The 12,951-nt window shown below is 40.3% G+C and overlaps 1 protein-coding gene across 1 annotated transcript in view; it reads left to right on the plus strand.

The window, feature by feature from the left end:
• RRP15 (ribosomal RNA processing 15 homolog) overlaps window positions 1-12,951 on the plus strand; it is a 52,215-nt gene that overhangs the window by 4,316 nt on the left and 34,948 nt on the right. Inside the window, exons 2-3 of the mRNA XM_012187050.5 lie at window positions 8,245-8,519; window positions 10,998-11,095. Of these exons, the coding sequence (XP_012042440.3) occupies window positions 8,245-8,519; window positions 10,998-11,095 (373 nt within the window). The remainder of the gene's footprint in view (window positions 1-8,244; window positions 8,520-10,997; window positions 11,096-12,951) is intronic.

Here is a 12,951-nt window from a genome sequence, read left to right on the forward strand (position 1 = left end):
CTTTGAGTATTAATTGCAGCAAGTGGGTTTAGCTGCCCCACAATATGCAGGATCTTAGCTCCCTGCGAGGGATCGAACCTGTGTCCCCTGCATTGGAAAGCAGATTCTTAACGACTGGACCACCAGGAAAGTCCCCGGAAATAGCTTTTCTAGTTCAGATATTTGTGTACGTGTGACCTTGGCAGAACTATAGTAAGTTATCAAAAATTCACAGAGGCTGGATTCTGAGAGACTATAAAGGCAGGCGACTGAAGTGGACTTCAGACACATGAGGAATCAGTGTGCACATTACAGGCTTGTTATTGAAGTGTACCAGCTCATTTTATCAGGAAATTGAGTCGGAGACTTATCTTTGAATTTTAATTGGTTCATAAAAATAGATAAGGATGTGCCTTATATCAACATTTGGAAGCAGCTTCCTTCAGTGAAATGCTACTTACACACAAGTATACCCCATGTGTTGTTTGCACTTTTATTTTTTATCTTCTGGCTTTAGTTTCTTTTGACATGTTGTGTAAGAAAGGTAGAAAATTGTGCTTTCGTGAGTGTAAAACTCTTGGATATTGTTTGTCAGACTTTGCAGAAGTTTCCTAGTTGTTACCTTAAAGCTTTGGTAAAAGCTGTGTTTCAGAACTTGGCATGAATCCTGATAATGTGACGTAGTACTCGATATCCATTTATTATAAAATTGGAAACTTCTCTTAATGTGATTTTTACACTCTTTTCTCGTGTTCCGGATATCACTGAGGTTACAGATTAGCAGAAGTTATATGTGATATAAACTTGAATGATAGCAAAATGATTCAGACTGTAAGTTTTGATAAATTGTAATACTCTTCAGTAGGGTTTGAACTTTGGTCGTAGTAAAATTGCAAATGATCCCAAATCAAAGATATGTGTAAGGTAAGATGCTCTAGTCAGCATTCAAGTAATACATAAATGCCAAGCATATAAAGGAGAGGATGACATGCCTACATTAGTTAACCTGGAACTACTCAGAGTTACTCAATTAATGCCTTGGTGGTGGTTTAGATACCGTGTGTGCTTGGCTCTTACCTTTGTAGTCTAAATAAAAAACACAGCCTTCCCATTCGGTAGATCAGTTCAGGTGAAAAAATGAAAACAGTGGTGATGATGTCAAGTATTATAAAGAGCAGTAATGGCAACCCGTACCAGTATTCTTGCCTGGGAAGTCCTATGGAATAGGAGCCTGGTGGGCTACAGTTCACGAGCTTGCAAAGCGTACTTAGTGACTAAACAACAATGATAACCTGTACCTCTGAGTTACTGAATTACTCAGACCTACAGAATTTATGCACTGTTGGAGGTTTATATGCAGTGGCTACTTGCTTAAGATTGTAATCTTTATTAAAAAAAAAAAAAACCTCTGTAGTCGGTAAATCAACCCATGTGAAAAAAGCCTCGGTCCAGTGCCATCGAGTGATTGACTGCTCCTTCAGAGCACGTGCCCATGTGTCTATAAACTAGCAGGGAGGAATGCTAATTTCGTTTTTTCTGAATTATTCTGGTCACATATTTGAATAACGGCCTTATACTTCTAAAACAAGACTTGATACCAATCCAGTTTAGAAGGTCCTAGGAGCAATCCCTTCCTTTTTTGATAAACTACAAAGCAGTATTTAAGATGTAATAACCTAGCAGATAAATAAACTTTTCATCCAACTGTAGCTTATAACCTCCTGCATTGTTTAAGTTACTTAAAATAGCAAAGGAACATGCCTAAGAAATGAAGTATATCATAGTCCTACTTGAGTAGTTTAGCAATTTATAGAACAGGCTCAGGAAACAGACTACTTCCAGGCTCTGTCTGGTTTGCCCAGATAGCACATAGTAATCACATCCAACAGTTTGTCCCGTGGTAAAACTATCATTTTATTTTTGGTTATTTTTATGGAAACCTGAGTAACTTCTTTTTTTTTTTTTAACAAGTAAATGCTTTTTAAAAAAATTTTCAAGTATCAATTTTGAATATTCTAAATTAAGTAGTAAAGGGCAGGAAAGAGCACATGGCGTGATAGAACAGATGTTTTAATACCTGGACTGGGGAGCTCTGTATGACTTCGGGCAAAATGAGAATGGGATGTGAGCACTGGCCATTCTGGTTAGCTATGGCTTAGAGAGAAATTCCTTTTTAATTCAAGCTTTATTAAGCTATTGAATTGGCCAAAAAGTTTGTTCAGGTTTTTGGTAGGATAAACCCAAATGAACTTTTTGGCCAACCCAGTATATTGTGGCTACTCTCGGCCTTAGTTCAGTTACCTTAGTCTGAGTTGAATCTTGGATTCAGAGCTTTGTATAGTGCCTTAGAAATCAACACCCTGTCATCCCACCTTGTTCACTTTGTGACTCTGTAGATTTTTAAAACTTTTCTAAGCTTCAGAAGCATTCTCCTTGTAAGTAGAATAATAATAGCGTCTCAGAGAGTGTTGTGAGGATTAAGTGATAATGCATAAAAAGCACTTTAAATAGTACCTAGCCCTAAACACTTGCTGGCTAGTTAATATTCATCATTGTTTTAGAGTGCTTGGGAAGCTGTAGGACAGAGATAATCGACCGCTTCTGAAACAGAATCAAAGGTGTCTTGCTCACCGTGAACCCCTGGCGTATGGGTTACAGGAGAGCCAAGACTGGGTGGAATTACAGTGGAAGGAAGATTTATTCCCCCTCCCCCTGTCTTTTGTCAGTCCTTTTTAGAACTTTTGGGATGCCTCCCTGCTCTGGCTCCCAGGTTCTTAGTCTCCTTGTCTGTCGTCTTATTATTGTCATCTATTTAATGCCTGCTGTGTGCCAGAGCTGTGCTGAGTGCTTTTCCTGTTTTATCTCATTTAATCATCATAACAACCTAGTGAGGTAGGTACTGTTTTTGTTCCCAGCTTCCCAGAAGCTGAGACACAGAGCGGTTAAGTAACTTGCCCAAGATTATGCTAGTAGGAAGTAATGGAAATGGGGCATAGCTCCACGTCTGCTTATTTTATATTCTGAGTGCTTAACCCCTGTGCTGTAACAGGTCATCTAAAGCTTCCCATTCAGCACCTCATATGTCCTGTAGATTCCAGCCACCAAAGTTGTTTGTTCTTTGTTCCTGTCTGCTCTGCAGCCATATTATGTATGTCTTGAAGGGTATGGGGGTGGAGGGCGGGGAGGGGTGTAATTGACATGTAAACATTTCTTATGGGCTAGGCACTCTTTTAAGAAAACAGTTAATTATCATAAAACCCAATGAAGTAGGTACTGTTTTATTGCCATTTTTACAGACGAGGAAACTAAGGTTGAAAAGGTAAAAACCTTCAGAAAAGTCACGTAGGTTTGTGTCTGGAGTTAAGATTGAATCAGGCAGCCTGAGTTCTATGTCTTTACTCTTTAATCACTACTAACTGATCTCAAATTTTTATAAGTTCTGTTTGATTTAAAGTAAACTCTAAAGGTGTGAAATAGATGGGGAAACAGTGGAAACAGTGTCAGACTTTATTTTTTGGGGCTCCAAAATCACTGCAGATGGTGATTGCAGCCATGAAATTAAAAGATGCTTACTCCTTGGAAGGAAAGTTAGGACCAACCTAGATAGCATATTGAAAAGCAGAGACATTACTTTGCCAACAAAGGTCCGTCAAGTCAGGGCTGTGGTTTTTCCAGTAGTCATGTATAGATGTGAGAGTTGGACTGTAAGAAAGCTGAGTGCCGTAGAATTGATGCTTTTGAACTGTGGTGTTGGAGAAGACTCTTGAGAGTCCCTTGGACTGCAAGGAGATCCAACCAGTCCATCCTAAAGGAGATCAGTCCTGGCTATTCATTGAAAGGACTGATGCTAAAGCTGAAACTCCAATACTTTGGCCACCTCATGTGAAGAGTTGACTCATTGGAAAAGACCCTGATGCTGGGAGGTATTTGGGGGCAGGAGAAGGGGACGACAGAGGATGAGATAGCTGGATGGCATCACTGACTCGATGGACATGAGTTTGAGTGAACTCCGGGAGTTGGTGATGGACAGGGAGGCCTGGCACGCTGCGATTCATGGGGTCTCAGATAGTTAGACACGACTGAGCGACTGAACTGAACTGAACTGAAGATCAAGGTTAAGCAGTGTCCTTAGTGCTCCCAGATGATAATTGTATTTTAAAAGAAAAACCTTCTTAATCCAGTAGAGAAACTTTCTTAAAAGGAGGGATCTGAGGTAAGTGGGAGGTGAAAATAGCAGTAGCAGTTTGGCCGCTTACTGGAAGTACACACCTATAGTGCAGAACCTGGGCTTGATGTATGTTTTTTTCTTGGATGATAAATCAGACCGGCTTATTTATATAAACTAACAAGCTTTTCACACCCAGTTCTTACCGTTTAGTCTCCACAGCTCCAGTTTCAGCCTATGTGAACTTCTTTATATTTTATAGATATCTGGTGGCTCAGACGGTAAAGCATCTGTCTACAATGCACGAGGCCTGGGTTCGATCCCTGGGTTGGGAAGAGCCCCTGGAGAAGGAAATGGCAATCCACTCCAGTACCCTTGCCTGGAAAATCCCATGGACAGAGGAGCCTGGTAGGCTACAGTCCATGGGGTCGCAAAGAGTCGGACACGATTGAGCCATTTCACTTCACTTCCCTTCTTCAACATCCCCATGCATTTTGCGCATGCTGGTTTCTTCGGCCTGGACTGTTGTAGTGATGATTACAGTAGTAATTTTAATTTTAATACAGGGCATTGACTCAAATCTAGAACGTTTCGGTTCTTGATTCAGTGATCTTTTCCGTGCCTCTTTTGGTTGGCCTTATTGTAGAATCTTACTTCTTTGGCTTTTTCCTTCTCTTGTCATTCAGGCTCGCTCTTTACCTTTAAGAAATAACTTGAAATCATCTTTGTAAAAGAAACCCCTAAACCTTTTTCTTCGTTGTTTTTCTATTAGAAGAACGCTTACAAATTTTAAACCAAAATTTTCCATTGGTGTTAACTGATTTATGTATCCTACTAAATATTTTACTTCTTCAAGGGGAAAATCTAGATTTTTCATTTTCTCCTTCCTTCGTCTTCATTCATATTGAAGGACTGTGAGTTTTTAAAAAAACTTTATCCCAGTCCCAGAGGGTAAGGAAAATAACTCACTTTTCTGCCAGCAGCTCACCGTATCTGGGATGAGGGACAGATGGCAAGTTTGAAAGGCTGGTGGAAGTTTGGGGAAAGTGCAGCAAGAGATGGAGAGAGGCCTCTGCCTACCTGGTTACCTCAGAAGTCTAACTTTGCCCTCCCCAATGTGGTGGCCACTAGTCATGCTGAAGGAATTAAAATTTCGTCAAGTTAAAAAAAAATTCAGTGACTTCATTGTACTAGCCACATGGGAAGGACCCACTAGGCTCTTGTGGTTGGTGGGCAGCTCTGATAAGAGAACATTTCCATAAACGCAGAAAGTTCTGTTGGAACCATTAGTTCTTACTTCCAGTAAGCATTCTTTGTTGCTCTTCCTTAATTTCCAGGTTTTTAAAAAAGAATGCAAAATTAGAGTTAATGTTTAACACAGAGAACTTCAAAGGAGTTTTTTGCTTATCTGGGGCCCTTAGATCCCTGGGTTACACCCACTTCTGTTGGATATCAGTTTGTGGTAAATTCAAAAAAATCTCTTCTTCATTGGCCACAGTAAAATTTTAAGGGCCAGTTCTATTTTCTGACTTGTGTAGTGATTCGCTTTGGTATTCCAGAAGAAAACTTTGTTTTGTAATATGCTAGCTGACCTCATAACATTGACGTATTTAAATTTATTTCTAGAAAATGCCATCATTCCCATTGGTCATGAATGCATGACTGAAAACTTCTGAGTTAGGGCCTCTTAAAAATATAATAAAAAGCCATGACTGCAGCAAATTCTTCTGGAATTATTTTTTTTTAAACTGGAGTAAGTGCAGGTTGTATGAAATGGTGTTATAAAACTTTATGAATTTATTGTGTCCGTAGCATGCATGTTGTTGTAGTCAAGCTGGCTAAGAAACACACCAAAGAAAAATAGCCCAGGTTTAGAAATGGAGAACTGCAGTGGCTTATACAACCAGAAAGTCTTGGGCTGCCTGTGTAGGTGACTATGTGAAATTCACTGCAGTTTGTGTGTGACTTCATTAGGACACAACACTAGGTGTCAGTGTTGCCGTTTTGACATTTTTTACCAGGAGCTAGTAAAGACCTCTGCTTCTGATCACTCAGAGGTTCTTCATTGACACAAACCACTGTGCCTCTTTACATTTAGATGACTGCGTACCTAGAAGAAGTACTTTTCAAAGAATTGTTTATTTTGTTGTTAGTACCTCTCCAGTGCTGCTGGCTCTGAGGAATAAACATAGTCTGTATTAACATACATGTTTTTCACTTAACTACATTCTCCAGACTCTGTTTCTCAATGTACTTTCCAGGGAACGCTGGTCCTAGGAGATGCTTCTGGGCTCTGGAATCTGGTATATAGTAGACACACAGATTTTTATTGAATGGTAGTGCTTTCAGATTTTGTTTGGCAAAATTTGTATACTTACTCTTATATTGCAGGCAGTGAGCGTTTTTATATCACCTAAATCACATCCTTGTCACATTCTCAGATTTAAATTTGCCAGGCATACAGGATACAGTGGCGGCTTCAAATTATGTGTCAAATTAAGTTCTCTTTCAAAATTTTTTTTTATTAAATATGCAATACATTAGGACAGTAGAATTATTAATGATTCCTGCTTCTTTATCATTTCCTTTAATTTTTTGATACCATTAACATAGTTTATGTAAGATCATGCCTTTTTAAAGTATTATTTTGCTCTGTTTAATTTTATGTGTTGTTCTGTTACCTTTTGAAGATACTTCATTCTTACTCCTATGCTTGAGACTCGTTTTATATATGTAGTTTATTAAATCAGTTTATGATTTGTTTTATATATTTTTATTTGCCATTTTATAATATGCTGCAAATTTTTGTTTTTGAAATGTATTAAATACTTAGTTTTCCATCCTTTTGTTTCATGAGTTCTCAGCAATCAAAGAAGCAAAGATATTAGGCAAATGTAATACCAAAAAGCAAGTGTAGTGATGACTAGCTAAGTCAAGTCTTTTCAGCAGTTCTGTCGTAATTCATGACTTCAAGTCAAGAGGTTAGGGAGGATCACTCAGAGTGGAAGAGCTGACTATACGGTCAGTTCCATTCTCTTTGATCGTAGCCATGAGCTAATATAAAACTACTTTTGAAGTACTTCCTAATTTAGTTCCACAGGTTTTTGAAGAGCAAAGCAGAAGCTCTTCAGAAGGCTCGGGATCATATAGTGGCACACAGATTTCACTGGCACTTGTGTTCTTGTTGCTAAACTACAGTGAGATTCAGAATTTGAGACAGACTGCAAAACTTAAAGTACCCAGGGGTTCCCAGCAAGTTGGTTTTCAAGCGAGGCCACCAACTGGATCGTGTTCTGGCCACTCCTCTGATCTCAGCCGTTTGAATCTTACAGATTACATAGTTTCATGTGTATGCTTCTTTAGGTGGTTCTGAGTGGTTCTGCATGGTACAGCTCCACAGTGTACAAATTTGGATCCTTCACTCAAAACTTTCGGCCATCCAGCAGTGCAGTCAAATTTTGGGCACATATCACTCCATTAGATTATTTTTTCAAAAATGTTGCAACCCATTAATAAACCCAGTTTATTAATGTTATAGGCAGATTCTATAAAAGGAAACAAGTGTTTAGATTTTTCCATGCCAGGATTCAGGATTTTAAACATCTGGGCCAAAGCCCTCAGAGAACTTACTGTGACTTCTCTGTGCTGTGGAAATACTATTCCATTTTCTTGACAGGTTAAAGTGTTTTGTTGTTACTTGTTTTTAAAATAATATTTGTTAGTCTCTTCAAGTAGTTTAATAACACAATTAAAAGCCTGTGGGTTTGAGCACACCCTGCAGCAGCCCCATGGCAGCATCTGTCACCGTTGACCACAGGATGCCCTGAGGCTGATGGATTGACTTCCACTCCCTGGGTCCTGGGTGCTGATGCTGTGGCGGCCTCCCCTGTCCACACGGCCGGGCCAGGTCTTTGTGGGTGGGTGACGGTAGGATGGAGGGTCCTGCCATTCTCCACTATCACGGCAGCTGTGGGACTTAGGGAAATAAGAATGGAGACAGATGGAGAGCCATTAGCCTTAGGAAGGCCCCTGGGGGGTCTCACCTCGGCCTTGCCAAACTCTGCCTCCAGTATTAAAGTTTAGTTTGTTTCTCCTGTTAGGTTCTCTAGGAAGCTGTGCATTGGAAGAAGATCATTTTTCCTCTGGTGATGAAGCAGGAGAAGCTGACAGCGAAGGTGAAGCTGAACCCCGCGAGGATGACAATGCCAGTGCTGCAGAGGCCAGTGTGGGGACTAATGCGGGCTGGGCAGATGCCATGGCCAGAGTCCTGAACAAGAAGATTCCTGAAAGCAAGCCCAGCATCCTGGTCAGAAACAAAGAGCTGGAAAAGGAAAAGGAAAAGTTGAAACAAGAGCGACTAGAGAAAAGAAAACAGGTGTGTCCTACCCGTTGTTATGTACATTGGGTGTCAAGGCTAGTTCTCATTGCTACCAGATTGCTCCTTGCAGTGTTTGTCCAGTTAGCATTCCAGTTCCTAACTTGTGTTTTATCTGTGAGTGGATAACCAAGGTTGCGTTCAGAAACCTAGTCTGAATCATTCTCTTGAGCATGTTTTTTATTCATCTAAACAAAATAATAAAAATGTGAACTCCAAGGAAATGTGTCCTTTTAAAAGTCAAGTACTTATACCTGTGCCAGTGACTCCTGGGTTTGAATATCTTATTCAACTTACCTGTTCAGATGCTGACTTTATTAATAAAGTTAACTCTGAACTAATAGAATCATGTTAGTTACTTTTAGCTTAAAATCTATTTTATGATATAAATCTGTGATGATGTCATTGACAGGGTTGGTTGCAGTTCTGAAAACAAACTATTTTACTGATGGATAGAGTTCATTATATCTTTTGTTAAACCACTGATGGAAGAAGCTAGACTGGTGCTGTCTGCTAATGAAAGGCCAGAAGTTGGACTTTTAATTAAGTTTGCTGTTGTGTATTACAAAGATAAATAATAATAAATGAACAGTAGGACAATAATATGTCTAAACTATTTGAATAATATGTCTAAACTATTTGGCTGCTGAAATAGATACTATTTTTTAATGAAAGAAAAATAACTTTCTACAGTCATACTGACAATATAAGAGTACTCATTTCAAAGAGATACTTTATACGTAAAAAGGAGAGAAAACTTAAGTTTCAGGTGGCATTTGTTTGCTTTTAAGTTCACCATCCCCTTATCTTGTTTCAAGATGAATGTTTTCTTTGTTCCTAATACTGGGTGCCCTCTGTTGGAGGCTGTATAAAGATGGAACTTTTCAAGTACTGCCCTTTGAAACAGAACATACTCTATTACTAATTCAATATTCTCATTGTACTTTATTTAAGATCAGCTTTGTCTCTGAGTCTTACTGATAGCTTTTCAACTTAAAATTTGAACCTTGGTTTTTCTTTTTTTTAATCTGGCAAAAGCTAGAGGAGGCTTTAAAAATATCAGAATCCTTAATTACCCCTAGTCCCAGTGTTCCAGTAAGAGAACAGCATTGTAAAGCCAACAGAAAGAAATTCCTAACTCTGCTCTAGACCAAAGCTTTGAGTGCTGGAGCTGATGCTGTCCACATAATGCATGAAAGCACGTGTGTTGATACCAGGAACACGACACAGCAGCCACAGATGCTCTTGAGTATATTATTTCTGGGTAGAGTCTGTGTAAATTGTGTTTGTTTCTTAATGTTAAGTATTATTGGTTTCCAGAATATTGGCTACCTATTTCTAATTATAGGTAAAGAAATACTAGGGATCATGCATGCCTATTATCCCCTCGGTACAAAAGATAATTAAGGATTGACTGTTTTAAACTTAAAAGTAAGATTTTTTATTTCTGGTGTAATCTGACAATGAATTTCATTATAGTTAAAATATCCGATCTGTTCGGATATATAAGAATATATATATATGTATATATATATATTCGGATATATATGAGAATCTGTTCTTTAAAAAGGCTTCAGAGTATAGCAAGAGCAAAGATTTGATTTTACCGTGAACAGATGTTTTCGTTAATACAAAGTGAGAGATCAGATGAATGAAGAAAAGGAAAAGATAAAAGGAGACTTTTCCCACTGGTTCTTCCTGATTTTGATGTTTATTACCAGCTTCTTGATAATTAGTTCATCATATTCAGTTTATTTGATGTTTGGTGATACATTGACCTGAGCAGGGGACCTGGAGAAGCAAGTGTGCCAAATCAAGGACCTGAGATCAGGAAACCCCCTGAGAACAGTTTTGAGTGAGATGATGTTGTCTGTGGGATATTCTTATTTCCTAATCTGTTTCTGTATCTGCATTATCTTGGAGAGTCAGCTTGCTCTAGTTTGTGACTGATAAGCCATGTATGGCAAGGACAGCGGTCGGATGTGCCATAAGAGGAAAGAGGAACAGTCACTGTTTAAATAGGCTCTATCTATTATAGCGCTAGTAATAATTCTGGCCACTGGGGAAGTCAGGTTCTAAAAATAAAGAGAAGCGGTGCTTAAACTCCTGGTTACAGAAGAGGGTGGTTTGGCGTCTTGCTGATGCTGCCCTGTGAGGCTTCTGGCAATGGCAGGCTGGGCACGGGGCTCCCTCACCCCCAGCCTGGCCCTCCTGGCCCCGCACACTGGCGGTGCTCCAGGCCCCTGCTGTCGGAGAGCCTGCCGGCTGCTCACTTGGTGCCTCTCACGTGACATGCCGAGTGCTAACCGCAGGCTCCCGGAGCCGGACCCCTGAAAGGGTGGGTTTCTGAAAGGCCCTGTGACAAACTAAAGCTCGAATGATTTATTACCTTTGTCCTTTCACAGAGTATCATATCAAAGTGTGCTGCACTTTCAAAAATGCCTAATATTCTCTCACATAACACTATTTATAACACAGCTTGATAAGAAGCGGGAATGGGAAATGATGTGCAGAGTAAAGCCAGATGTTGTCAAAGACAAAGAAACGGAGAGAAATCTTCAGAGAATTGCTACGAGGTAAGACAGTGTTCTTGCCCTGTAAAAGCTAAGTGCACTGAAGCTTTGTAGTGATCCATTTCTGATGAGGTTTGGTTCTTAAGCTCTGCCTGATCAGAGCCAAGTGATTTATATCTCAGCCTGCCTACCTAATACTGGATTCAGCCACAGATTTTGGCGGCCTCATGAGGCAAGAGTCTAATGGGCTAAGTGTGTATTTGGTGTGAACCTGTTTTGGATCATCTTGTGTTTTATGGTCACGAGAACATTATCATCAGACCTCTACCTGCGTTTCTCTTAGGATGCTTATCTAAATTTATGGCACGAGGCGATTGTTTTTGTTATCTTGCACTATACTTATGACTAACAGATTACACATTATCGCAGCTTCATGCTGTCCTTTCACTCAGCATTTTTTTTTTTTAATAGTGACACCAACATTTAGTTGATGGCCATCTGTGCCCACAGATGAATAGAATCTGGAGGCTGCTGCATGGTCCTTGCCCACTTATCTGGGGGGGGGGAGCGGGTTTCTGGTCTCTTTGGGAGTAAAGGTGTGTCCTGTGTGTTGGGAACATCTGATGGGAGACTGTGTATGGAGTTGAGGACGGGTCCATGAAGGAGGTAGCAGTTGGATTACCATTTAAAGCATACAACAGTTACATTCAGTGAAATCCCTTTTAACTTCCTAGCTGCCTACAGCAATCCATCTGGGTATTGGATGGTGAGCCAGTGAGGCCGGATGGGTGAGGGAGTGAGAGCAGAGCAAGACTGCTAACTGATCCCAGCACTGACTTACTAGCTGGGTGTCCCTGGGCAGTTACTTAATTTCCTTCTGTCTCAGTTTATTTATCCGTGGAAACAAGTGAGAACGTTATACCTATGCTATAGGATTTCTCTGAGAATTAAATGAATTAATACCCACGCAGAGCTGAGAAGAGTACAGGATTGGTGCCAGAGAGTAAGTGCCCCTTATATTTTATACCCTGGGCATCTCCCTCTCGGCACCGTGGTCCCAGCCCTGCTGTGAAGCGTATGGAATTTTACCCATCTTATAAACAAATAAGCTAGGTTGGTAAGGTTTCTTGGATTCTGGCAGAGGACTTGTAGGTCAGAGACAAAGGACTGTTACTCACAGCTGAAGCCATAGCCAGAGCTTCACATTCCCACCGGTTCCCTGTGTCCCTGGGGGCGGCACAGGTGCCCTCGACAGATGCCTGTGCGTGCGGTGGTTTGTGTTACAGGAGAGGAACTCTGTATCTGGGGATCCGTTGCTTTTATGGGGAACGGTAACAAGCCTGCTCTTTGTCTGGGGGGAGACATTACCTCATCTCTCAAGGTTGCACACCGCAGACACAGCCCTGAGAAACGGGCTGGTAAAGAGCAGGCGTTGTGCTCTTCAGAACCCAGCAAGAACGTGCAGGGATGCTCAGCACCTGTGGCGGATTGCCTGCACTGATGATGATTATAGCAGGAACATGAAGAGATGAGAGGAGTTTAGAGCTGGAAGGGGTGTCGATGGCATAAAGCAGTGCTGGCCAGTAGAAATCGACTAGAAATCCAGTGTGAGCCACATGTGCAACTTAAAATTTTCTGAGCGCCTCCTTGATAAAAGTAAAAATGAAATGAAAGTCAATGATAAATTTTAACTCAATATATTCAAATTATTTCAACATGTAATAAATACAAAACAAGTATTAATGAAATTAAAATTTTTTTTTCTCATGCTAACTATCTTTAAAATCTAGTGTGCAGTTTAAACTTGGAGCACACTGCAACATTGTTCTGGCCGTATGTCATGTGTTCACCTGTTACCTGTAGCCTGTGACTACTATAATGGACACTACAAGTCTTAATGTTCAGAATTTCAATGAGTT

Source organism: Ovis aries, chromosome 12 (genome assembly GCF_016772045.2).
Source record: "Ovis aries strain OAR_USU_Benz2616 breed Rambouillet chromosome 12, ARS-UI_Ramb_v3.0, whole genome shotgun sequence".
In the NCBI taxonomy this organism is placed as follows: Eukaryota; Metazoa; Chordata; class Mammalia; order Artiodactyla; family Bovidae; genus Ovis; species Ovis aries.